General features: G+C 42.1%; 3 protein-coding genes across 15 annotated transcripts in view; all 3 read right to left on the bottom strand.

The window, feature by feature from the left end:
- Positions 1–2,670: 2,670 nt before the first annotated feature.
- Positions 2,671–6,033, bottom strand: LOC307047674 (uncharacterized protein). The gene is made up of 3 exons (XM_079694780.1): positions 5,843–6,033; positions 5,402–5,550; positions 2,671–5,139 (listed from the first exon to the last, which is right to left on the bottom strand). Exons 1-3 carry the CDS (start codon positions 5,875–5,877, stop codon positions 4,967–4,969), a joined length of 357 nt encoding a protein of 118 aa, XP_079550906.1. The 5' UTR covers positions 5,878–6,033; the 3' UTR covers positions 2,671–4,966.
- An 854-nt stretch (positions 6,034–6,887) lies between these two features.
- LOC307019066 (uncharacterized protein) lies at positions 6,888–9,593 on the bottom strand (the record flags this gene model as incomplete). The annotated part of the gene is made up of 4 exons (XM_079649686.1): positions 9,201–9,593; positions 8,891–9,098; positions 7,486–8,225; positions 6,888–7,103 (listed from the first exon to the last, which is right to left on the bottom strand). Exons 1-4 carry the CDS (start codon positions 9,588–9,590, stop codon positions 6,888–6,890), a joined length of 1,554 nt encoding a protein of 517 aa, XP_079505812.1. The 5' UTR covers positions 9,591–9,593.
- A 500-nt stretch (positions 9,594–10,093) lies between these two features.
- LOC307042702 (uncharacterized protein) overlaps positions 10,094–24,805 on the bottom strand; it is a gene marked incomplete at its 3' end in the record, with an annotated part of 57,005 nt that continues 42,293 nt past the window's right edge. For 5 of the 13 annotated variants that reach the window (XM_079686738.1, XM_079686739.1, XM_079686742.1 and 2 more), the window contains 5 exons: positions 17,417–17,537; positions 12,817–13,838; positions 12,381–12,536; positions 11,825–11,914; positions 10,094–10,408 (listed from right to left, as the gene is read on the bottom strand). In XM_079686738.1, the coding sequence (XP_079542864.1) occupies positions 10,094–10,408; positions 11,825–11,914; positions 12,381–12,536; positions 12,817–13,338 (1,083 nt within the window). In that variant the 5' untranslated portion in view covers positions 13,339–13,838; positions 17,417–17,537. Of the gene's footprint in view, positions 10,409–11,824; positions 11,915–12,380; positions 12,537–12,816; positions 13,839–13,946; positions 16,652–17,416; positions 17,538–22,816; positions 23,325–24,805 lie in introns of those variants that run through there. The other 8 variants (XM_079686732.1, XM_079686733.1, XM_079686734.1 and 5 more) reach the window with 4 other exon arrangements.

Genomic DNA, 24,805 nt, shown 5'->3' with positions numbered 1-24,805 from the left:
GAAACTGCTATTTTTATAGGTGGTGTGCGGACCTCACATAGGGGGGTCCGGGGGCAAGCTACCCCGGGAAGATTTTTTTTTAAATATTGAAGTTAAATGCATCAATCTGGTGCACTTTGAGAGCAAAATGAAGACATCTATGGATACATCTCTCAACATCCATATGAAACAGAACTGTAAATAGATTTACTTTTTCTTTATGGTTATTTTACAAATCACACTTTTAAACTTTATTCTTTTTTTACTGTCATATAGTATTTCATACCTGTTTTTCATTTATTCTCTTATTTTTTTTATAACTATAATGATCATACAGATGTAGCACTTCATTTCAGACTCCATTTTACAGCTTCCTGCCTACGACCTGCCTAAAACCAGTATAGAGGAATGTTAAGCCAGATTTTCAATTTCAGGTTTTAACCAGGAGATGGCGCTTCATTCACAAATACAGAAAGACAAGTTTCATGGACTTTCAGTTGTGTTTTGAAGAGCATTTGAACACATCAATATTTTAGATCAACTAAAGTATATCTAATCTTGTAATTCAATAATATATAGTCTTTATATATTAAATAATCATAATTATAATGTAAATGTTTACATTACACTTCTTTATTTGTTATGCTTTAATATGCAGTATATATTTTTTAATATTTTTGTGTTTGCTTCCTCCTGCTCCCTTTCGGACACATACTGTATGATTTATTATTATTATTAATATGAAGATATTATTAAGATAAGATAAGATGTTACTTTATTGATTGAACATTTTAGTTTAGAATGTGCTGTCCCACGGTAATTCAGAAGGCTCACAGGTCACATTCCGACCATTATTTAAAACAATAGGTGCTTTCACACCGTCTACAGTTTGATTTGTGTAGAGGGAGCTCTGTGGCTGAATGGCCAGCGATTAGGTGTGGCGCATTTATCATAGGTGATCAGAGCTAACTGCCTGCCGTCAGATTTCATTTAAAAAACAGATCTGATTTTAAGACTATTTCTGCGCTCATAAAGAATGATAAGAATAAGAATAATGCGTATTGAACTGGTTTCATTAATTAGTGAGTTTATTTAACACTAGAACCGCCAATCGGGTCAATTTGTGTGATGTCTGTTGTGTGTGTGCAATGTAACTTTTTTTCAATAAAATATTAAAGTCTCCCAGTCCGTGACTTTTCCTGAAAGTGTGTTATGTAGCACCCTATGTTGTTAAAAATTGCATTCTAATAGCGGGATTTGACTGGTTTAGGTAGGCCTATACAAAAATCTCTGGCGGTTCTAGTGTTAAGGTAATTAGGTACAGTAGAAGCCCTTTTTTATCAGTAACGAATTTAGCAGTTGAACATAAAAGTCAACTAACTGAGGGTCACTTGCAATGACAGTGTTGTGTCTAACTGTAAGCTTGTCACTCAGAGTAACCTACAGTTAATTTAGCTGCTGGAGAAGAAAGATCAGGGGGGAGGGGGGGAGAGAGCTGTGGTTGATGGGCCATTAGTTGTGTAAATACACAGCTGAGAGCTGCCGTTTCATTCAGACTGTTTAAAAAACGGTAACAACGGACTATTTTTCCTACGCTACGCTTTGGGATCCTGATCTGCCGACAAGGCTCAATTAAAATATAAATATTTTTAGTGAATTACTGAGTTTAGGCACGTTAATAACGTTTTAATGAAGTTGAATACTGTATATTCATATTTGTCAGTGATTTCATGTCATTTCGTGTGTGTGTGTGTGTGTGTGTGTGTGTGTGTGTGTGTGTGTGTGTGTGTGTGGAAGTGAAGGATGTATTTCTTCTATAAAACAGCTGTGGGCAGCATTGAGTGTCGCGGACATGAATTCATAAATCAAGGCAGACTGGTGCACACACTCTTCTGTCCTGCCAGGCGACACGCCCGTTCTAAGTCGTGATGGCTAATGATGATTAAATTAGGATTAAAAATCGAGAGCCGGGCTGCATTTCCTCCCGTTCGTTTTTTTCGACTAAACAACATTATTTTGTTAAATAACAACATGGTGATGTTTTGTAAATGATTACATGTCTCTTATTTAGCACAGAGTATGATATCCGTGGAACCCCACTGCACCCCCTGGTGGATCAATGATCCATTGAAGCTGGCTTCATTATAATTACATTTATCTATCACGGGGGCGGTCTCAAGTCCAGCTGGAGGTTTTTCCTCACTGTTAAAAATGATTTGTTGACTCAACTTGAATAAATCAAGTCATCTTGTTGCTTTGACTGAGTTAAGTTGTGTCAAGTTGATTCAACATTTATTGTCAAGTCTATTACACTTCAATACATTAGTTGATACAACTTGTAGTCTGTTGACACAACTTCATGTGTCAAGTTATTTGGACTAGAAAATATTAGTTAACATAACTTAAGAAGATATTGGTTAAACTTATTTGATTGAGTTCTTAAAAATGTGTTTATCAAGTTGGCTCAACATGTACAACTGTGTTTGTTCAACTTCTAGTACCAAGTTAAGTTACCAGGCTTACTTAACAAGCAAACTAATAGCTACAAAGTTATACTATAAATCAACACGACAACTAGCTTAGTCTAAATTATATTAACACATGAAAAAATAGCTGAAAAGACATTTAAATCAGGACTGTTATTACAATATCAATAACTGAAGAAATGAAGAACTCCAACCCACACACTCATTAACTGTTCAGTGTTGCTTTTTAATTCAAATAAGTGTGTCAATGGATGTCAACATATCATAAAGACCTTACTTGGAACATGTAGACCAAACAAAAAACACCCTCTAACACACCATTGTTTTTGCTCTGGGCTGCTCAAAAACTGAAATTACACTGTCCCATAGATACAACTGTAATTGAGTGACTTGTTAAACAGAGTCCATTCTGAGGAGTAAGTGTTCAGGGTTGCTGCAGTAAAATGCAGTAAAACATACATAGAAAATTGTATCTCTCTTAACTTAAAGTGCCTGTGACACGATTTTGGCCCATCATCCAAACCCATCAATTTGAGTAAATATTGTCCCCTTGAAAACTGTTACTGAACTGATTTTGGATATTTGTACTTTGATAACCATTAATCTGCCCTTCAATGTTGACAATTTCCTGGATCTTGTCGGAGATTCTTCAACTCCCGCCAAATTATGGGTGACGTCAATGCGGGCACAACGCTCCAGCTGCACCGTTCAGGATCCCAGCATCTGCATGTAAACGCACGATGGCGGAAGCAGCAGCAAGCTCAGACAGCGATGACAGTTTAATTTTGAACGTGTCTGAGAGCTCATATGAGGCTGAAGGATCGGAAAGTGATACTCATGATGACATTTTAGACGATATTGGCTATATGCCCTACCGATTCGAACCATATGCCTCTGAATCGGGTGAAACGAACTCCGAGTCGGACAGTGGAGATGACAACCCGCCCGACGATCGCCAGATAACTCTCGATCTACAATGCCTGAACAATGTGGAATGGTTTGTAAACTATTTTATTTACGGAGCCAATGGTGTTGAATGGAGTGGTCTACAAATTGTGCATAATAATTATATTTCCCCTGAAAATCTATAGCTTCTGGAGTAAAATATATTCCATTAGGCAACAATTAATTGTTGGCTTCCTATTAATTAATGCATGTTAATAAAATAAAGATGTGGTAGATTACAAACAGCAAATATGTGATGAATCATGTTTACAATGATTTTTATCACACACAATATATACCACATTTTACTGATGTTTATTACAATTCATGCAGCATTTCTAAAAATACAACTGTTGTTTTCAAGGTGCACATGTGGATGCTGCAGAGCAGACAACCTGGAAACAGCACAGGAGTGTGTATGCTGCAGAGAGCTGGCAAAGGTCCAGGCACTCAATGGCAACCATGGGGGAACCTGCATCACACAGCACCCTGGATTTGAGGCAGTCTGCCTAAATGAATATGTGCTGGACGTGGCCTATTCATACTACAAGCAGAACCATGGCCACCTCAACAAATCTCCACACGAGTATGTATATTCTGACAACAAATTAAACTTCTGATGTGCAAACACTATACACTGTTCATACCATATTGATGCAAGTAGGCGACCATGTACACTGATGACAATACCACTACATATTTTAGCTTGCCCACTGAAACATTACTACTTCAAGTGGTAACAGACATATTTCACTGTAATTTTTGTGAGCATTTGCCATAGTACTTATTAGATTTGCCACATGTTACGTTCCCTACTGGACTAGGGGAACCAAAGAGAAGTAAAAAAAACACAAAAACAACCGGGCAAGAGAAAAAGGAGAGGAAACCGGTTTGTGAAGCCACAAGATGGACTTTTAATTAAACAAAGAGAAAGGGCTCACCAGCCAACTTGCAAACTAAACTATAACAACTTTATATATATTATTATTATTTATAACAACTCAGAAAGTGACTACATTAAACAAGGTACACTGGAGAACATCTCCTAACAATGAGCAACACACACATTAAACTAGGCCTCACACAGAGACACAGCGACCATGCTGCACACATGCAGCCAGAGGAGAAGGGGAGCGGGCCACTGCAGCCTTCCTCAGGTCCTTTATGGAGGTCCTGATTAGTGATTGGGAGCACCTGGGGGAGAGGCTGCACCTGGAGACAATCAGGGAGAGAGAGAGACACACACACACACACAAACACCAGCACCCACTACGGCACGTAACACACATCACAAAACTATTTTACAGATATGAACATCTTACATTTGGTAATGTATGATGCATATTAAAGCTAATAACTCACTCTCCCTATGTTTTCCCTACAGACGTCGACGCTACACTGCCTACCGCCAATTGGTACGATGGTGCTGGGGATACCTCGGCAAGCAAATCAGGGTACCTCTGCCTGCCTGTGTCGTGGTGAAGATCCGTGATACCTTCCCATCACCCAACTACCAGGGATTTCAAGAGCCACAGCCAGAACCTGATGAACCTAATTTATTTTTTGAAGCGGCTTAGGTGTTGCTTCACAAGGTCTGCTTTCTCGGGATGTGGGAACTCGGCACAGAGTGGGGGTGGCACATTCACTGGTTCCACTGCGAACTCTGCCTCAACATAGTCCTTGTCTGTGCACTCCTTCACTACTTCTGCCAGGAGTTCTTGGGCATATTCTGCAAGTGCCAATTGAAATAGTTCAAGACATGCTGTTGCAATTTTGTAATTGATTCTTGCGTGACTTCACAATAGTCATGCCCATCACTGTGCAAACCTTACTAAATGCACAAATGCCTTAATTAATTATCTCTGTCTGAGGAAGGAATTGGTAATGTTACAAGGTTGTATGTTACAGAATGTCACTGATACAATGTGCATGGCAACCACATCATGTTGTCTTTACTTTTTCTTTATTATATTATTACAAATTTCACTCACCATAGGTTGGACTTTCCAACACTTTGCGAAGCACTGCTGCTCCCTTTCTACCCTTTGGGTACTTGATGCTATACATGGCTTCCCCAGTCTTTGTCACGCCTTGCACCCGGTTGGCATTTTCATTGAAGTGGAGGGCTGCAATCAGTATCCTGCAATAAGAATTGGAGCATAATTATGTGTTAATATTTGTTTATTACTGGGATTCACACAAACTGGGAGGGGGGGGCTTCCTGATTTGTTTTTACAATTGTTATAAGCATGTGTACCTGTGTTACTTTTAAAAAAGAATTTAACATACATTTGCAAAATACTTCCATATTTCAATCCAGCCTCTTGTCAATGAAGATTTTCAAGGGCTACTTCATATAAAATATGTATTATTGGTAGACCTCATGGTTATTTTTAAAACACTGCAAGCCGGATCAATGGTGATAAACTTACCGACAAAGCATTCCTGTGTAAGAGAAGACATACATCTTCGGCGCAAACTGGATAAGGAGGCTATGGAATCCCTCCACTGCTGATGTTTGGGAGCCCCCAGATAGCTTCAAAATGTCTTTACACAGGGTTTTGTTGCACACCAGCGTCTCCAATTTGACTGCTGCCTTGGATGCTGAAAAAGATTTTTAAAAGTTTACCCTATGGAAACTTGCATACAGTATATCATATTTACATACCACTGCAAAATGATGAGGTTGTATTTAAATACAAGAACCTGTTTTAATACGACTGTTTGCCATTTTGGATACCTTTGATCCTATATAACCTAACAGAAAAAAATCCCTCATATTTATTTTCTTTGGTCCCTAAAATTTCTGTTTTGGGACAGCACAAAGAATTGTTACTGATTACTGGCAAGTGATTACATTGATCCATTATCAGTAACTTAAAATGTGTAGCCATTTCTTGTGGGACTCCCTCCCCTCCAGCCTGCCATGGATGCATGATGGGAATAGGTCTCCATGGCCTGTGTGTACGTTCTGTACATGAGACACAACCGACTCCCATTTCGCAACAATCTGGGCTCCTTCACCAGAAGGGGTCGACACCGCACACCAGTACATATGCTTGCTCACACTCTTTATCCATGGGCGAAGCACCTGACACTCCCGCTCATTGGATGCCGCAAGCAGTTTTTTGGAAAATCCTAGAAATATATAGTCACAAACAGATGTTTGCATTAAATAAATAGTTTAAATCTAAAGGACATCAATATGTTCATAAACTTAGCACAGCTGTATAGACTAGTCACTAGACTACTTATCAGGTTCAGTATCTGCAAATAAAATGTAGAAAGTAAATATTTATCTATTTTACAAATACATAACCAAGCCACAAAATAATTACATGATTGCATTTATAGTCCTACATGTGTCTACATTTATATCATATCTGTGTGTTAAGAATTCCATCACATATAAGAGAGCCCAGAGAGCCAAGTGCTAAACATACTAACAAACATTTACTCAAGCGAGGTATATGTCACTTAGTCAAATGTCAAATGCTGACACAAAACTTTTGCTACATGCCTGATATCATAGAGGTGCTCAATGTGGGGATAGGTCTCTCTGAGCCACTTGGCTATTTGCCGGTGTCGGTCGGTGACCATCGTGCCAACTTCAAGTCCCTGCCACTCAAGATGTGCCAGGGAGCGCTCCAACCCAGTTTTCTCCATATGGTAGCTACCACCACATTCATTGCTCTAAAACAGCAGAAAACAGATACATAGGTATTAGACAAATGTATACAATGCAAATATAACTACACTTAGACCTGCAGTAAATGTAATAGATAACAGGTTTAATATGTAATAATCCATTTTGTAAATAGAATAATTGGAAACCACGAGAAAAACAATTATGCAAACCTAGCTGTGGTTTTATTCTATATCTATTTTGTCCATATGTCCAATGCAGCTGGTTTGAATTGGCCACACCATTGGCTAATGATTTGCAAAAATGTCAACAAATGTAATAATAGATATTTAAAAAATACACTTAATATCAGTGTTTTGCATATACAAAATATATCAGTCAAGTGATTTCAAACCTACTCATAAACTTCTTCAGATACTGGTAACCCACCTGAACTAGCTGAATATCTATTACTACATTGGCTTGCAGCTCCAACATGGTGTAACTCCCAAACTTTGCACTATGTCCCGGGCTATCGGCCCGGCCATCACCTCCAAGGACCAGGTCCCTTCCCTCTGCCTGAAATGTGCCAAGCAAGAATGTCTGTCTCATGTTCCATACTCGCTGGACAACTGGCAACAAAACACTTCTCTGGTGCCGGAAATATGTCCGTGATGATATGGTCGCCAATGCCATGGTTCTCATAACCCGCAGAACCTTTCCTGCAGTGGCACCTCCCAACAAAATTGAAGCGGACAAGAGAATGTTGCCCGCTGGTGTGCTGCCGATGTAGGGTTGGCTGTTCCATGTCACTTTCTTGAAGCAAGATGCACATGACAACGTAATGACTAAGAATGAGCCAATGACATTGTGGCATGTGGAGATGTCAACTGAACCACAGTCGGGGCAGTGGCACCAGCTGAGCAACCTCGTGAGGCAAGTCATGAAGACAATAAACTTCTTCTCCTTGTGGATGGGTGTGACAGGCTCATCCATATCCGGCTCACTGTTCTTCTGGTAGTCATCTTCTGATGATGAAAGGTGGGGGGACGAAGGTGGATCATATCCTGGTGATGAAGGTGGAGATGGAGATGCTGATAATGGTGGAGGTGATACCTCTTTCTTTGGGGTGGGAATTATGTTGCATTGACTGCCAGTGTCTTGGAACAGCTTCCTCTCTATTGGAGTCCCTGAAAAGAGATTTCCAAATATGAATTATGATATGAAAAACCAATCATCAAACCATACCAGTAATATTTTGCAAGAAGGTAATAGACAGTCCAGTTTACAGCAATACAAGCATGTGCAAATTATATGGAAAGTACTAGAGTGTGACTTATTTTGGAAAATGAAGCCACTTGCATTTTAGGCTTATTTTCCAGGGTCCACGTATATTTCGCCTAATAGTTCAATATAAATGTCCCGCCAAACTTGACATGCTGTGATACATGTACATGTACGATTTTATGAGATGGAAATGTTGCTATTGAATTATGTTATCATCTACATACCCCCTCCCTCCCAAAACCGTTATTTTGACTCGGTATTTAATACATACATCCTATGCATTGCCAAATTCATCTTCCTTTGATTTATAAACTTTATATGCTTTGCAGTATATATGTATATGCATAATTGGATTACACTGGTGAGTGGTCCCTCCATTATAAGACCTTGCCTGCACCAAGAAAATCATATCATGTAGGTGGTATTATAATAGAGGGACAGGAACAGAATTAATATAACTTGCTTCTCGATGAGGCATCATAGCGCAGAGGGATTGTACAATGCAGACTACTGGACACACATATGCACTTAATTTTGTAACTGATAATGACTGATAATAATAACTGACCTGTTGTCTTTTCTCGCGGCTTAGTTTGAACCCCTTTGCTCCTCTGTGGCTTTTTCTTCTCCTTTACTGGATCAGTTTGGCAAGCAGAGGTCATAGTGCCTGGCGTCTCTTGCATGGGATTATCTGATGCATCACTGCATGCAGTTGAAGTATGTGCAGCTGATGCACCATCAGCTGTAAACAGTGGCTTTAGGAGAAAATCCAAAACCTACAAGCACAAGGGTGACATTTACATTACAATTATTACATCATGAATTATTAAAATTACACGATTGCTAAACTGAATCGCGGCCAAAGTATTTGTTTTTACCTGAGTTTTCTCTCGTTTCTCGAAGTAGGCACTTCTGTGGCGTTTTGCTGGGGGGGTGGCGGTGGCAAAGTCTCCGGTTCCTTCACGGATTTGCAACGGCGTGGGAAAGAGAGTAGGCACTGCTGACGGCTTCAGAATCCGTTTTCGCGTTACATCTATCCCACTTCTAACCATCAATATAGGCCCTTCCTCGAAATCATCGGGCAGAAAGTGGGCACTGCATATGTAGGTCGTTCGGGGGTTCTTCACAGACCATTTGGCCCTTGTGTTTTGCACGTTTTTCTCCCATGTGCGCTGACGCTTGACATCTGTGGGAAAGCTATGGATGCTGATGTTTACTTCGTCATTTGCTGTATTGGAACACCCAGACACAACGCATCGTCGAACCATTCTTACGTATGACAACACACTTTGTCCGTGTTTGGATCTCTCGCCGCACAGTGAAGCGTTCCCGCATTGACGTCACTTCCGGCTTCCCCCAAAACCTCAAAATGAGTCGAAAGAATTTTCCCGCGATGTTCGAAATTAGTGATATTTATCAGAACGGTATCGCTTTTTCTTTTTTAAACTGACGGTTCGAGATTACTAGTAGCCCACTATTTCATTGCACAAAAGTTGTTGGGTTCGTGTCACAGGCACTTTAACTGTCAGTCAGAACATCAAAACATTCTAACAGTACTGAAATATCCACTCTTTTCATGGTTGCTGTACGACATAAAATACACACTAGTGTCTCTCAGACACTTCCTCCAAATGGAGCAATAGAAAATGAAAACAAACTGGTGTGACCCGCAGAGTCATTTATTTTCCTCTTAGAACAGTGGACAAATGACAAAAAAAATGAAGATGTATCATTTGGGACAGATGCAGAGACATCTTCCGAGGCCATCTCTCTAACTGAGCAATTTATTCTTTAGAGAGTGGACCCTGGGAGTGCACGAGTCCAACCCAATTCCCATGAACAGGCGCTGAATCACTTCAAAGGTGTATTTCAAGTCTTTTGGATAGTCAAAGTTCAGCATGTACTGCAATCCCATCAGATTCACAAAAGCATTGGGTACATCACCAAGGTGACGTATGACTATCCTTTCCTCGATCACGAGGGCGACATCGATGTAGGAAGCTGGAAGAGGTTCCTTCACATCTTCAACGACTGAAAGGATTCCAATCACCATTTCCTTGATGACGTGCTCTTCAGGATCCGTTGGCTTCATGCAAAAAGAAAACAAAAAACAACAACGAAAGTGCTTTAGAGATGCTTTGCCATATATGCATACACAGACGACGCCTGAAACGACTAGTGCAGGGGTCTGCAACCTTTTTGACCAAAGGAGCCATTTTGCTCCTTTTTCCAAAAAAGAAAATTGTCTGGAGCCGCAAAACATATTTCATAGCTTGATAGCTAATAAAGTTCTATTTATTGTTATATCAGACAAAAACTACATTTTTTTTGCATGTATTAGGCTATTTATTACGTTATATAAAACTGTTAACCTCTAATAAGAAACAAAGAACTCCTATAAGGAGAATTAAAAATAATACACAGGCCTACTTTAAAATAAATTAAACACAGCAGTTGGGGAGTCCTTTGCGCATTTGAAGGAAACAAATATATAATTAAAATGTGCCCACTTTGAAATAAATAAAACATATAGCTCCACCCTAAAAAGAGTTAACGGTGGGGTAGGTAAGGAGAAACCAGCTTGAGTGCGCTAGAATTTGAAAATACACAACCAGGAAAAATCTGCCTCTTCCTTCAGACTTCCTTACAGAGCCCCTCCTCCAACACACACGAACGCGCATCATCAATGAGGGCACGAGATAAATTTGTGCACAGATGGAAGGCTGACAGGCAGGTAGGCCATCCAGTTATTTTAGCCGGGTCAGCTCAGATGATTGGTCGTGCTTTTTACAGCGCTACGGCTTCCAGAGATTAATTTGTGTATGTATTTATTGTCAAAGCATTTAATATATTCATTGCTATCGGGGTGTTAAGAGCATTCCATGGAATATAACAAAAAGTGTTTTCTGAAATAAATAACATACCCCATTGAATTATGACTGAAGATCGTCAGCTGTCTTCCTCTCCCGTGTTGTTCCTCGATATGTAAAGGCTGCACCACCTTTGACAACTTCTCTCTACATATCAAACAGACCGGTAAACCAGCATCGTTTGCTGTGAAAGCATATAACTATGTCCACGCAGAATTAAATCCTGTGTTCCTCTGGTACTTTTCTTTGATTTATCCATAGTTCGCTCATCGAGCCGGGGGTCAGGTTATTCACCCGCAGGAAAAGGCGCCGGCGCGGGACCGTAGCAGGATGTGACGCATATTTTAGTTTACTTAATTAAAACCGTTTTGTTTTTTATTTATGTGTCACAATATCACCTCAAAATACAAGATACGAAACATTTTCAACCATGCAACAAAATATAAATAGTCCTACAAATACTTTTATTTTATTTCCTTCTTATTTTTGTTTAAGCTCAAGGGAGCCAGAGCAGAGGGCTTAAAGGGCCGCATGCGGCTCGAGGGCCGCGGGTTGCCGACCCCTGGACTAGTGTAACCCTGTTAATTGTGAACTCGTTTTTGTATCATCTTGAACGACATTTCAGCGCTTACCTCACACATCTTCATGATAGTTGAAGGATTTTCCCTCATGTACCATGGTAGGCCCTGCAACACTGCTACCCTCTTCCTTTGGTTCGATGCCTGCCAAAACACATGATAAATTAATATTGCTCCTTGCTATCAGAATTATATAACCCCCTCACTCCACAAGGCATTCTGGTTATTTGCACTACGTTCACAGCTAACTTAATAGCTAACTTAATAGATTCCTTCATATTCCGTGTATCTGTGTGTGTCCGTGTGTGTGTTTGTGTGTGTGTGTGTGTCCGTGTGTCCGTGTGTGTGTCTGTGTGTGTGTCTGTGTCCGTGTGCATGTGGCCTGCCTTCTCTGACCCTTGCCTGCCTCACTATCCCTTAAGCCTTTGTACCACCATGTTGTTTATTAAATAATTGAACTGCATCAAGCTCTGCCTCAGGCGCCTGCTTTTGGGTCCTTCCCCTGTATCCCGTCGTAACAATTACATTGAGTTTACACGAGAACATAGAATGAATGTGGAAAGGCAGCTCTATTGCCTCAAAGTACTTTAAAGTAAAGAACTGTACTTACATCCTTGTCGAGGCTCTCCATTAAGGATGACATTTCTTTGATCCCCTCAAAGCGCTTTGACCTGAACAACTGAAGGAATTTCTGCAGGTGGCTGTCCAGACCCTCATAGAGTGAATTGAGGTCCATCGACATCAGCCTGGTGAATTCCTTGACGATCTATATGAAGAAGTGACATTACATCATTTTAGTCCAAGTTAAAAGTGACCTACGTTTTCACATTTCACAAGCTGCCCAGATGTAATACGATGTAAACGCCACTGGGTATTGCACAAGCATATATATTTCAAACCACATACAAATGTTGAACATGCAATACATGAAATAGAAGAACATTATTACTTTGTCATGCCTGTTGCTACAGTCATCTTCGAAGCCTAAGATTTTGCGTTGGTAAAATTCAAAGCACTCAAAGCAAGCAAAAATGTACGCAATTTACCTGTCTTTCAGTAAACAGCGCGGGCCATCTGACTTTCATTTCGGCCACAGGTGGCTCCTCTTCAACAAGCTCCTGTCTTCTCAATGCATATGTGGCGTTCATTGCATCATCAATGAAGGACAGGTTTGGGGTTGCTTTTCTCCTCTCCTGGGCCATCTTTTCTCGCTCTTCTTCAAGATGTTGTCGGTCTCTTCCCTGGGGGAGATCTGGAAAGAAGTTTGTTTCAGACCGTCTTAGTTTCTTTACTTTGTTTCTCTTCCCTCGCGTGTCCCCAGGACCTCTCTTCTCGGAATTTACCATCAGTTCTTGACAGCCTGCTTCTCTCAATCTCTGCCTGTGATTGCCCATCTTAAACTTTAAACTAATTTTCCATCCATACCATCCAGATGTGGAGCCACGTTCTTTCAGGCAAGGGTGTTTTTCAATGAGTGCAATGGCTGCGCTCTCAAATTGTTCATCATCAGGGTAGGCCTTGAATGAATACATTGCTTCAGCCATTTTCTCCAGAATATCAGATTTCATGTCCCTTGAAATGGATCGAAGTGTTCCATCTTTTCTGAAAGCATCATTGCCCTGAATGAGCCTCAGCTCAACCTCATATGAGAAGGTGGGAAGGGGAAAGAGAGTTGGCCACGGCTGTGAACGACCTGCAAAGGAATCTGTATGGCTGCTCAATGCAGAGGACGTTGAAGGAAATGATGGACACCCTGCACTTAAAGTTTCCAAACTGGAGTCTGAGGAGACGGAGCAAAAATGGACTTTCAATGTAACCTTCTCCTTTGGTAGATCGTCAATACACGTGAGGTTACAGAAGTCTTTGAAGTCCTCATCTTCATATTGAAGGTCAAACAAGGAGCATAGCTGAAACCTTTTTTCAACACAAGTTTCAGGTCATGAACTGAATCTGGAACCGAGTCCAATCAAAGCTTCCTTATGTCCTGTGGCGAAATGATCACGCGCAACAGCATCTTCCTTTGATTGAGAAACTCTCAGGACTTCTCTGGAGATGGAGAAGAAACACCCTGAGAAAAGACAAAATGAACAAAAAAGCCGATTAAAATTAATTCATTAGTTTTTGCGTTGGATGAGAGGAATACACCATTTAAAGTAAACTAACAGTTAAACCATACCTTAGTGAAGCAAGAAAACTGCTGGTGTCACCATCAGTTTGCCTGCTCTTGTGTATGGATACAGGGGTTGATATCCATTTAGTTCATGTGATTCCACAATCTCCAGTTCATAAGACTGTTTTTCTTTCAGCTCATAACTCTGCAGGTGCTCTATGTACCATGCTTGATATGGTTTTATGATGAAAGACACTTTGCTGGACGCAACCACAATTTTAACTAGCTTCCCAAAGTTAAGCAGGCCACTGGTGTGACCCACGGACAGAATCATACCCTCTGAATACTTGGTGCCATAGAGGCAGGCATGGGTTGCAAGAGATACAAGAGTTATGTTTCCATATTTCAGCTCTACCGCCTGCTTCATGGGGTGCTCAAGTTTTTTAGGTGAAACAACAGCAATGTGTCCAACTTCCAAATCAGGTCTGAAAAGACTTGGCAAGTCTAGATGGTAAGCTAAAGAAAGCTGGTGTTTTTTCGCTAGAGTGAGCAAGATGTTTCTGAAGTTGTGAGAATCATGCACCACCCTTTTAAAAAAGCTGTGCTTGCTTCAAACCTAATAGTCCAGAAATCTGTCACGGGCCCAAATCTCCGAATCAGTCCCGAATAATGTTCCAGGAAGTGGTGCTTGGGCAGGAGGTGGAAATCGGGAAACACCTCTTTCAATAGGCACCTGTGATCAGAGATTTTACACTCCAAGTATGACAATGTCTCATCTGAAAAATGCCCACTAGCCAGTATTTCAACTATTTATTTTAAATCTAATAAGATTTGCCAAGTTTTGTCATCTTCTGGTATAACGTGACCAATCATCAACGGCAGTAGTCTCAATAGCGTCCAGTTTTCATGGCAATTCCCACCAATAGAATTTTTCTTAGCAAAATACTTTGAAATTGGTTGAGGTCTGTTGGTTTTGTCTGTAAACTTGAAAGGGAAGGATTCAATGATGGAATTCAGATAATCTACTGTAAAATACTTTTTGGATACCAGAGACTTTATACAAAGACTTAACTCCCTTGGAACTATTCCTTCAAAAAGGTCATGCATAAAATCTGGGGGGAAGCCCTGGATTGTGTGGAAATGAGAAAGTCTATTGAGAACACAGTCTCTCTTTACTCCATTCAGAGAAACTAACTGCTGTCTGTTCAATTCCAGAAGGTTGTGATTGTGAGCTTCAACTGTCCGCAGTGGAAACACTCCCTCCTTCACCTCGTGAATGTCAATATCTTGCCGACTAGCTAAACAAAACTGGCAAAATTTGTGAACATTAAAATTCTCTTGGAATCCAGCAAGCAAATGGGCCCCCAAGTTGTCTGCAGACACGTACAGCACAGTACCTCTAACAGTTGTTCCCAATTTCTGAACATACAATCCTTGCTGCTCAAATACTGCAAGGTCTTTTAAGAGTGGTTCAAGAATGCCACCATACCCGTAGTTCTTCACATCGTTGCTATTACACAGACATGCAAGATAGATTGACTGTCCAGATGACCTATACCGTATTGGTACATTTGAAATGACCCAATACACTGCACAGACCTTGTGTTTTTTTCTTGATTTTCCTAATGGGTTGCAAACCTCAAAGTCATCTATATACAATCCTAGGGCAATGCTTAGATCTTCTGATGAGAGCAAAATATTCTCTTTGCAATATAGACCGTCTCTGCATGTTTTATACTGAGTTGAGTGTTCAACAGTTTCTCTGTGTTCTGTCTCCAAGACTTTATCTAACACATCGTTACGATTTAACAGCTCTGTCAAGACTTTCAGAATTGGAATATACATTTTTTTATTTTTTATTATTCTTGTAAAAAGTTTCTCTTTTGTATTCAGAGCCAAAAGGTCCGGCCTTTTAGAGGAAACTTAGGGGGTTTGCTTTTTTAACTATCTCAGTTATAGCAGTGGTGACTGCACTATTTACTGCACAATTGTGGTTGATCAGTACACTTTCAATTATTTTTGGTGTGAACTCTTCCACAACTGAGCTAATACTACATAGCTCGTTTATAATTTCCTGAGTTGTTGTCTTAGACACATGCAAAATCGTTTGCATACGCAGTAAGAGAGATGAAACTTTCTGTTGTAACAAATCATGCAGGTCTTGATCCTCTATGTAATCATCTGTTGTTAAATCTAGATGGTCCGAATTTGTCTCATCAAATCCTGTACTTTCAGAGTTTGAAGTGACTTGAGTACAAGTTTGATACAAGTTTGTACGGAAATCATCAACAGTACAGAGATTATGTTTCTTAGACCCTCCAGAAAAACGCAGGCAAAAATCCTTGATTATGTGGGCTAAATTCCTTGATTATGCGGGCTAAAATCCTTTATTATGCGATTAAACATGCAGAGTTTTATGCGGTGAAATTGCGAAATATGCGGAAAGTTGCGAAATATGCGGGGAAAAAGAATTAAAAAAAATGTAAACAGTGGTGTGTCTTATTTATTCTCTCTCACACACAACCTGCCACTAACGTTAAACCCCTTTACTATTCAATCAAACACATTCAATGTTTATTTATTGTAAAAGCAATTGGGCTATTTTAATCTCACACACACACACACACACACACACACACACACACACACACACACACACACACACACACACACACACACACACACACACACACACACACACACACACACACACACACACACACACACACACACACACACACACACACACACACACACACACACACACACACACACACACACACACACACACACACACACTTCTTCTGGCTTTCTTGTCCGCAGCAGCAGAAAGCATTTTTGAATGTTTGAATGAATCAAAGTGGGTCGTCACCGTCGATTTTCTCTTATGCTCCAACACACAGTTGCACGGGGTGCAGAATAGTTTCCCCCCACTTTTTGCCCGGTCTTTAGTAGAAATGTTCGTCGGTAAATGAGATGTATTAGATTTTTTTCATCTTGGTGTTTTCTCTATCGTGTGAGCTCCACACGTTCACTCTGTACAGTGTTGTTTACATTCTGTGATGCGCGAGCTGATGACGTCACGTCAAGACGAGTTAACTTTTTTTTCTCTCAACTTTGTGTGGAAAAATGCGGGGATTATGCAGACCTTTTATAAATATGCGGCCTTTTAAAAATCTGCGCCATTTTGCTGATTATGCGGTAAATTCTGCGATCGCAGAATCGCGTTTTTCTGGAGGGTCTAGTTTCTTGCTCTTATGTGCACAAAAAGTACTGTACACGCTGGACTGAAAACTACAGTCTTTGAAGGGACATTTCACAGTTTCCTTATTGTGTATGTGTATTTTTAAATGTGCAAAATACTGTGTATCACTACAAGTCTCTGAGAAATTGCACAGTTCACAATTTAACCTTGAGGTCACCTGCGTTGAATGTGCTTGACTATGGTCTCTAGTTAAATGTTTTTTAAGAGATGATTCGGTCCTGAAGGAGCACACACAGTCTGCATAAACACAGGGAAGAGGACAGTTCCTTGCCTGATGACAGTGCTTCAGTTTGTAATGGACAATTAGTGTGCGTTGGCTCGGTGAGGAGTAATGACAAGACTTGCAGGACCACCTCATTGAAGGGGAATTGCTCCAAACTGCACAGCCTCCACTGAAGTTATCCAGTACAGAAAAAAGAAAGAAAAACATGTTATATTACTGAGTTATCAGCACACAACACAGTAAAATAAGTCCACATACTCTTCTCTAAAATGTTTTTCAATCCAGATTTTAATGTATCCAGACATGTAAACACTGTTATTACAAAGTGGAAATAAATACATTGAACAGATGTTAAAAATGGATTGCTGTAAATGATAAATGTCTGGTAGACAATCAAGTTTATCAAATCAATTGTCAATGTATCACTATTTTTCACATCACATGCATTTTCATCACCTCCATTCTTTATTTGTGTTACATCCACCCTTGAGGACACTTAATTGATAAATGACAATTTTATGTTATGAATGCTGAAGAATGATGAAATGTAAGACGGGAAAATTATAACATTGCTCTGTTTTCATCACATTACAACTGTTTTAATCAAATCAGCTTTAGACTAATCTAATCACTTTTCTAATTCACATCCGTTATACCCCTCTATTTTTCAATTCACATGCATTTTCATCACCTCCATTTTTGACAAAAAAATTGTTGTGACTGTAGATCGTGTCAGAATCAATATAGATCTTTTTATTTTAAAGTAAATTCAGATTGAACATAGTAAAAAAAAATGCAAATTAGTTTCCGTCTAAAAAAACATTACTTATAGTGAAAACCACCCTTGAATGATGGGATAGTAGACAAAAACCTTTAGGAATCCAAACTATAACATATAATAAGTACCCTGTATAGAGGTTGATGCAAAACAAGTGAATTTTGACCTTTTTAAAGAGGTTTAGAAAAAGTAGGTCCAGGCGGACTCACCTCTGGGTTCATTTGGGTGATTTGCGGTCTGAATGTGGTAAAAATGGTTATTATAGTCGAGTTTCTCCCCGTTAAGTGGGTATGACACATTAATAGGTTGTTAAATGTTAACAAGCCCTGGAACGGTGTTTGTTACGCGATGCTGCGTCAGCCCACGTGTCCGGGGGCAATCGGGCTAGAAACAAAAGTGCTAAATTGGCATCACTGCACGTGTGTGCACTTGCGCTTTTGACTTTTTACTCGTAAAAAATACTTTTAATCGTGAAAAGTACATTATCCGTACCGGATACTCATTTCAGCCGAGTTTTAGGCTCAACCCTCCTTCAAATACTCGCTATTTCACTCGGGCAGCTTAATTAATTCGCATTGTCTGCTGATGAACTAGATTACATTTGAATGTACTTACTTGATAACTCCAGTCCGGGCTCTGAGCGAGGAAGAAAGATGGCAGCCAACTCGGATTTCAAATTCATTTCAGTTTTGGAACACTGTGTGTGACGTCATATTGCGGGCGCATGCGTGTTACATACAATGCAGAGGCTGACTCATGTTATCAAGTTAATGCAACGGATTATTCTGAGTTTACAAATATTTTTGAAGTTGAAGTTTTTGTAACTCGTCTTAATGAGTTGTAATGGGCAGTGAGTTCACTCAGCATGATAACATTTGCCCATCTGACTAAAAAACAATATCCTTTTTAACAGTGCCCTTAAGCGAGGGCAGATCACGTACCAATCACGGCCCTCGCGTTTCAAACTGTCTGAAATGAATCGCTACATCTGTATTGTAACGTTCTACAAAGGGAGTCGGAAACAGGCTTCCAGTTATTGGGATTTAATAACTTCCCTTGTTCACACACGTTCACAGGTTACAGGTACAGCTTGTGGGTTCCTCCTCAAACTGAACACTACATCCCAACTCACGCCCATATATAGCAGTGTCTACGTCACAACTTCCGCGCCCTTCCCCCTCTGCTCCCCCAACCACAGGCCTGCACCTAGACCAGCATCACTGTGCAGCTCTGTGATTGGCAGAGAGACGGGGGATGCTTGAGTGACACCCTCAGCACCCTATACAGGGTCGCTACACTACCCCCCTACTACAAAGTTCCTCACCCACGAGGAACAAATAAAACCTAGCACAAACACTACAACTACACACTGTTAGTTGACTAGGAAGGTCTGGGTGGACTAACATCCCTTCCAGTGAGAGCAGGGCGCATTCTTGCCCTCTACAGGAACCGAGGGGTCTCACTATAAACTTATACTACCACACAAAGTCTCTGAACCGACCCGGGGGTCGTGTCTGCCTTCCCGGCAGGGGGACTGGGGTCAGGGGGAGCCGGTTCTGGCCCAGGCGGGGAAAAGGGGAAGAAAGTGGGGGGACACTCAGTCCTTGACGGGGGGCTGCTGCTCTGCTCACCGGGGGACCTGAGTGGGGGTGTCGAGGGGGCGGCTGTGGGCCCCGGTGTCCCTTGGGCCTGTGGAGAAGCAACTCCTCTGTACGGAGCCAACCTGTCTCTGTGGAGCACAACTTTTCTCCCCTTGGGAGGCAGCTGCACCCTGTAGACCACTTCCCCCACCCTCTCCAGTACTCTCAGGGACCAACCCACTGGCTATCCAGTTTTGGGCATCGGCCTTCTTCCGTTGTGGGCTTGTCCTGGTGTCATAGTTCCGTTTCTGTCTCACCCCAGCACTTTTCTGCTGATCGCGGGCAAAGGCGTGAGCGGAATCAAGGCGGTCCTGAAGTCTCCTGGCGTACTCAGGCCCTGGAGGCGTGTCCAGGGAATCTGGCGGCTGACCAAACGCCAAAACAGCAGGGGTTCGAAGCTCTCTCCCCAACATGAGGAGGGCAGGAGAACAGGCTGAGGTCTCCTGGACTGCAGAGCGACATGCCATGAGCACAAGGGGCAGATGCTCGTCCCAGTCGCGCTGGTGCTGATACGTGAGGATGGCCAGCTGCTGCCCCATGGTGCGATGGAATCTCTCGACTAGTCCGTCGCTCTGAGGTCGCAAGGGGGAGGTGTGTGTTTTGTGCATGCCCAGTTGTGTGCACATGGAGGTGAACACCCAGGACTCAAAGTTCCTCCCCTGGTCACTTTACAGGGTCTCCGGCACTCCAAACCGGCTGAACATGCCGGCCACCATGGCATCTGCGACTGTCACTGCTTCCTGATCAGGGAGGGCATACGCCTCTGGCCATTTTGTGAAATAGTCTATGGCCATGAGGGCGTAGCGGTTACCCCTGTTTGACAAAGGTAGAGGCCCCACCACATCAACCGCTACTCTCTTCATTGGGGACCCCATGGGGAACTGTTGCAGCGGAGCATGAAAACCAGGGGGGCCCTTCCGAGCCATACAAGGGTCACAGCGGCGATAGAAGTCTTCGACATCCCTCCGGCACTGCCCCCAGTAGCAGCCCTGTCGAAGGCGCCGGAGAGTCTTAGTGACGCCAAAGTGCCCAGAGCCTGCCATTCCATGCATGGCCTTGAGTACAGCCTCTTGCAGATCCCTCGGGACCACCACTTGCCACCTCTTCTCCCCTGTTGCTGGCTCCTTCCATGCACGTTGTAGTACGCCCTGACAGAGACGCAGAGCCTCAAACTGAGACCACAGCCCCTTGGTTTCTTTGGAGAACACTGTCACTTCCTCCCACGGTGGCCGCTGCTGCAACTCGACCCACTGCAGTACAGGCTGTAGGACGGCGTCCAGCTCTTGCTGTTGCTTCCACTCTGCCACGTCCACTGTCTGGAGCTCCCGGCAAATAACCTCTTCCACTTGCCGAGCTGCCGCACAGACGTGTCCTCCTCCAGCAGCTCCTTTTCATGAGTCTCTCTCTTCTCACAGTAGCGGCACACGGGCGGCGGGAGAGAGCGTCTGCATTTGTGTGACGCACCCCAGCCAGGTGCTCCACCCTGAAGTCGAAAGCTTGGCTCTCTTCTAACCACCTGACAACCTGCCCTTCTGGCTCTTTGAATGTCATGAGCCACTGTAATGCAGAGTGATCAGTCCTCACTGTGAACGCCTGGCCACACAGGTATTATTTAAAATGCCTGATGGACAGCACCACTGCCAAGAGTTCCCTGCGAGTGGCAGTATCATCGCTCTGCTTTGTTGAACGCCCGGCTGAAGTATGCCACCACCCGCTCCCCCTCTGATGTAGTCTGGGAGAGCACTCCGCTTACACCCACGCCGCTAGCGTCTGTGTCCAGGGTGAACGGCAGACTGGGGTTGGCTGGGGCGAGAACCGGGGACTCACTCAAGGCACACCGAAGGCTGTCAAACGCTGCTTGACATTACTCAGACCACAGGAAATCACTGTCCTTCTGCAGCAGCTGGAACAAGTGTGCAGCAGTGCAAGCAAAACCCCGTACAAACTTCCTGTAGTACGAGGCCAGGCCCATGAAACTCTTCAGCTGCTTCTGGTTGTGAGGATTTGGCCAGCCCGCGACCGCCTGCACTTTCTCTTTCAGGGTGCCGATGCCCTCGCCCCCCACTTTGTGGCCCAGGAAAGTGACGTCTCTCTGCATGAAATTACACTTATCTGGGTGTAGCTTCAAACCAGCGGCTCTGATCCTTTCCAGCACCACTCTTAGAGATCCCAGGGCCGCCTCAAACGAGCTGCTATGCACCAGGATGTCGTCCACGTTAATGAATCGAATGCGTGTGAGCGGAATACTATTTTGCATTTGCGTATGCGTTTTACCGTATGCGTCCTCGTGGGACCGGGGTTTAAGCCAAACTATATCCGGTCACAGAGATCTGCTATTTTAAAGTAAAGTCAACACATATTGACCCTAATATAGTCTATATTAAGAACGAGAAAAGTCTTAACATATATATCCTTTTTTGTAAACATATGACAAATGTGTGAGGGTGATGACGTCAGAGCATCGCCCTATGTGCCAGGGCTTAGCCCCGGACAGCCCCGGACCAATTTAACCCCTGGGTATTTGTGAGGGAGCTCCTATATTGCATTACCCCGCTGAAGCTCACCAAAGTTTTATATATTTCATAGTTCAAAGTTGTCAATTGTTTTGTTTATTGGTCAAATACTGGTTTCTAATGTTTTCTGAGGAGTTTTACTGGAATGAAAGAGCACAGGGTCTACAGAAGCAAAAAAGCAGCATACTGCATTAAACCTGACCTTCACAGAGAGGCTGAAGTTCATGTGGAAAGGAAGCTTCAGTAGTCTGTGTGCACTCTGTTTAGTTTTGCTATCTTACAATCAATATAGTAAATGTGAGGTAAAATGTGTCGCCAATGTAACCGGTTAGAACTCGAAGTTGCGATGAGGTCTTAAAATGTATGGAAAGGGTCTTAAAAAAGGTCTTAAAGGTATTCAATTTGACTTCAGGATTCCTGCATATACCCTGTTCATACCTTAAATGGTATGAAAGGAGGGAGGGTACATTTCTCATGAGGAGACAGTTACAAATATTAGCAGAACAAGACAACCCACCCCCGTATACAGATGTTGATGAAAATGATGAGTGCTGGCCTGCCGGTGCTGTCCTTGCAGATGTCTATTGCAATCTCCGATTCTGGAACCGAATCAGCATACGCAAGAAGCCGTAAGAAATGCCTAATTCCCGAAACACAGGCTAGCTCAGAGCATGGTTCAGACGCCGCTGGATTGAGCCACAGCTCCCGCACGACACACATTCTGGTGTCCCTTCCGTCCTCACCTGCAGTAGCTTTTAATATCCTTTGGGCCAGAGGAAGTCCCGAGTTCTACGCCAGCTCCGGTAACAACCCCTCTCTTGTGTGTCAGCTAAGAGTCGCACTGTTTCTCGGTCGGCGGGTATTTAAAAACCAAAAAAGGCAGGAGCAAGCTGACTCCGGCATTCCCAAAGTACCTGCCATCCTGTCCTACCTTCTCGAGGTAAAATTAGCGCTTGAAGCCTTTAATTCCACGATATATTCCCGTGAACAAACTTGATTTCCTCTGCCTGCAATGTTAACAAATGTTTCTACTTCCGCGTTCAACCATGTTGTGCCGCTGACGTCACACCCCCGAGGATTCTGGGAATTGGAGTCCCAGATCCAGCCACGGGTTCTAGCTTCCTGCCCCATGCAGCAGCAATTCCTCAGGAATCGCATCTTGGCAGGTATATAATACTATTCTGCATAAGAAATGTTTTATTATGGAAATAGTTGGCCTGCAGTAAGTCATATTTGAGGCAATTATACAGAAGTTGTAAGTGTATAAGTATTTATATTACTATAAATCAATTAAATAAAAAATGGAAATAAATTAATCATTTCCGTTACGTGAATATGAAGGGAAGCTCGATACATTTTTGACCATCATTTTAGACTTCGATCTCTCCTACAGTGTCTCTTCTATGGATACCTGTTACGTTCCCTATTGGGCTAGGGCAGGGGTCTCCAACCTTTTTCTAACCGGGAGCTACTTTTGAAAAAAGAAAGTGGCCAAGAGCTACTCATGTTATTTTATATAGCTTTCAGTGCACATATCACATTCGTGACTCAAGAGCAGAAACATTAACATTAACATGAATAAACTTGACTTTCTCATGAAGAGAAAAAAAGACAAATAATCACCATGCAATACTGAGTTCTGCTTTAACATCAATAACTACAGTAAACAGTTTTACAGATAAGAGTGCAAAGTTCCTAATTGTAATAATAACATTTCTAGCTCTATAATTTAAATTATTTCAAGCATTTCACAAATTTGTTTCACATGTAAAAGGGGAATATGGCTTGTGCTTTTCTCAACTTGCATCAAGCAAACATATGTCTTCAAACATTCAGTCTGTCACTGCATTGTTGTCTTTCTCCTGACTCAGCTAATGTGACACCTGGCACTGCATAGCATCCACCAGAGCACTGTACTGGGGTGTGTATCCTGACAAATTCACTCTGATTGAGTCATTGAGGTGTTCATCAGTAAGTCTTGTCCTGAATTTGGATTTGATAAAGTTCATATCAGAGAATGCTGATTCACAGCGATATGTTGACCCAAATAAGCAGGACAGTTTCAGTGCAGCAGTTTGAATGTTTTTGAATTTCTCTGGGTCCAATAGCTTCCAGAAATCTTTGTCCATCTGATGTGCTTTCAGCTGAATGTCATTCTGGAGATTGATTATCTCCAGCTCCAACTCTGAAGCACTGAGACTGAAAAGGCTGGCCAGTTGCTCAGACATGTCAGTAACATCCACGATGTTGAATGGGTTAGCAAGGAAACTTGCACAGGGCTCAAGCTGTTTAAAGTCAAGAAACCTGTCCTCAAATTCCTGCCCAAGCTTAGTTAAGCAGTCACAGTACTTTGATAAGTCAAGAAAGCCAGCAGCAGCTTTATTCTCCTGCAGTACTTTTTGAACAGAGGGGAAATGATGCAATTTATTTCCCTTTACTTGCTGGAGATATAGACACAGATTTGCTTTAAAGGCCTTTACAGCACTAATCATGTCACATACTGTTT

The sequence above is a fragment of the Notothenia rossii genome (assembly GCF_949606895.1).
Source record: "Notothenia rossii genome assembly, chromosome: 1".
NCBI lineage: Eukaryota > Metazoa > Chordata > Actinopteri > Perciformes > Nototheniidae > Notothenia > Notothenia rossii.
Note: the sequence above shows the minus strand (reverse complement) of the source record. Positions and strands in the feature narration are given on the sequence as shown.

Coding starts and splice junctions, on each gene's coding strand:
- LOC307047674 (XM_079694780.1), bottom strand. CDS start 5,877: ATGTATGTCTTCTCTTACACAGGAATGCTTTGTCG. Junction 5,551..5,842: donor TACACAGGAATGCTTTGTCG/GTAAGTTTATCA, acceptor TTCTTATTGCAG/GATACTGATTGCAGCCCTCC. Junction 5,140..5,401: donor GTTGGAAAGTCCAACCTATG/GTGAGTGAAATT, acceptor TGGCACTTGCAG/AATATGCCCAAGAACTCCTG.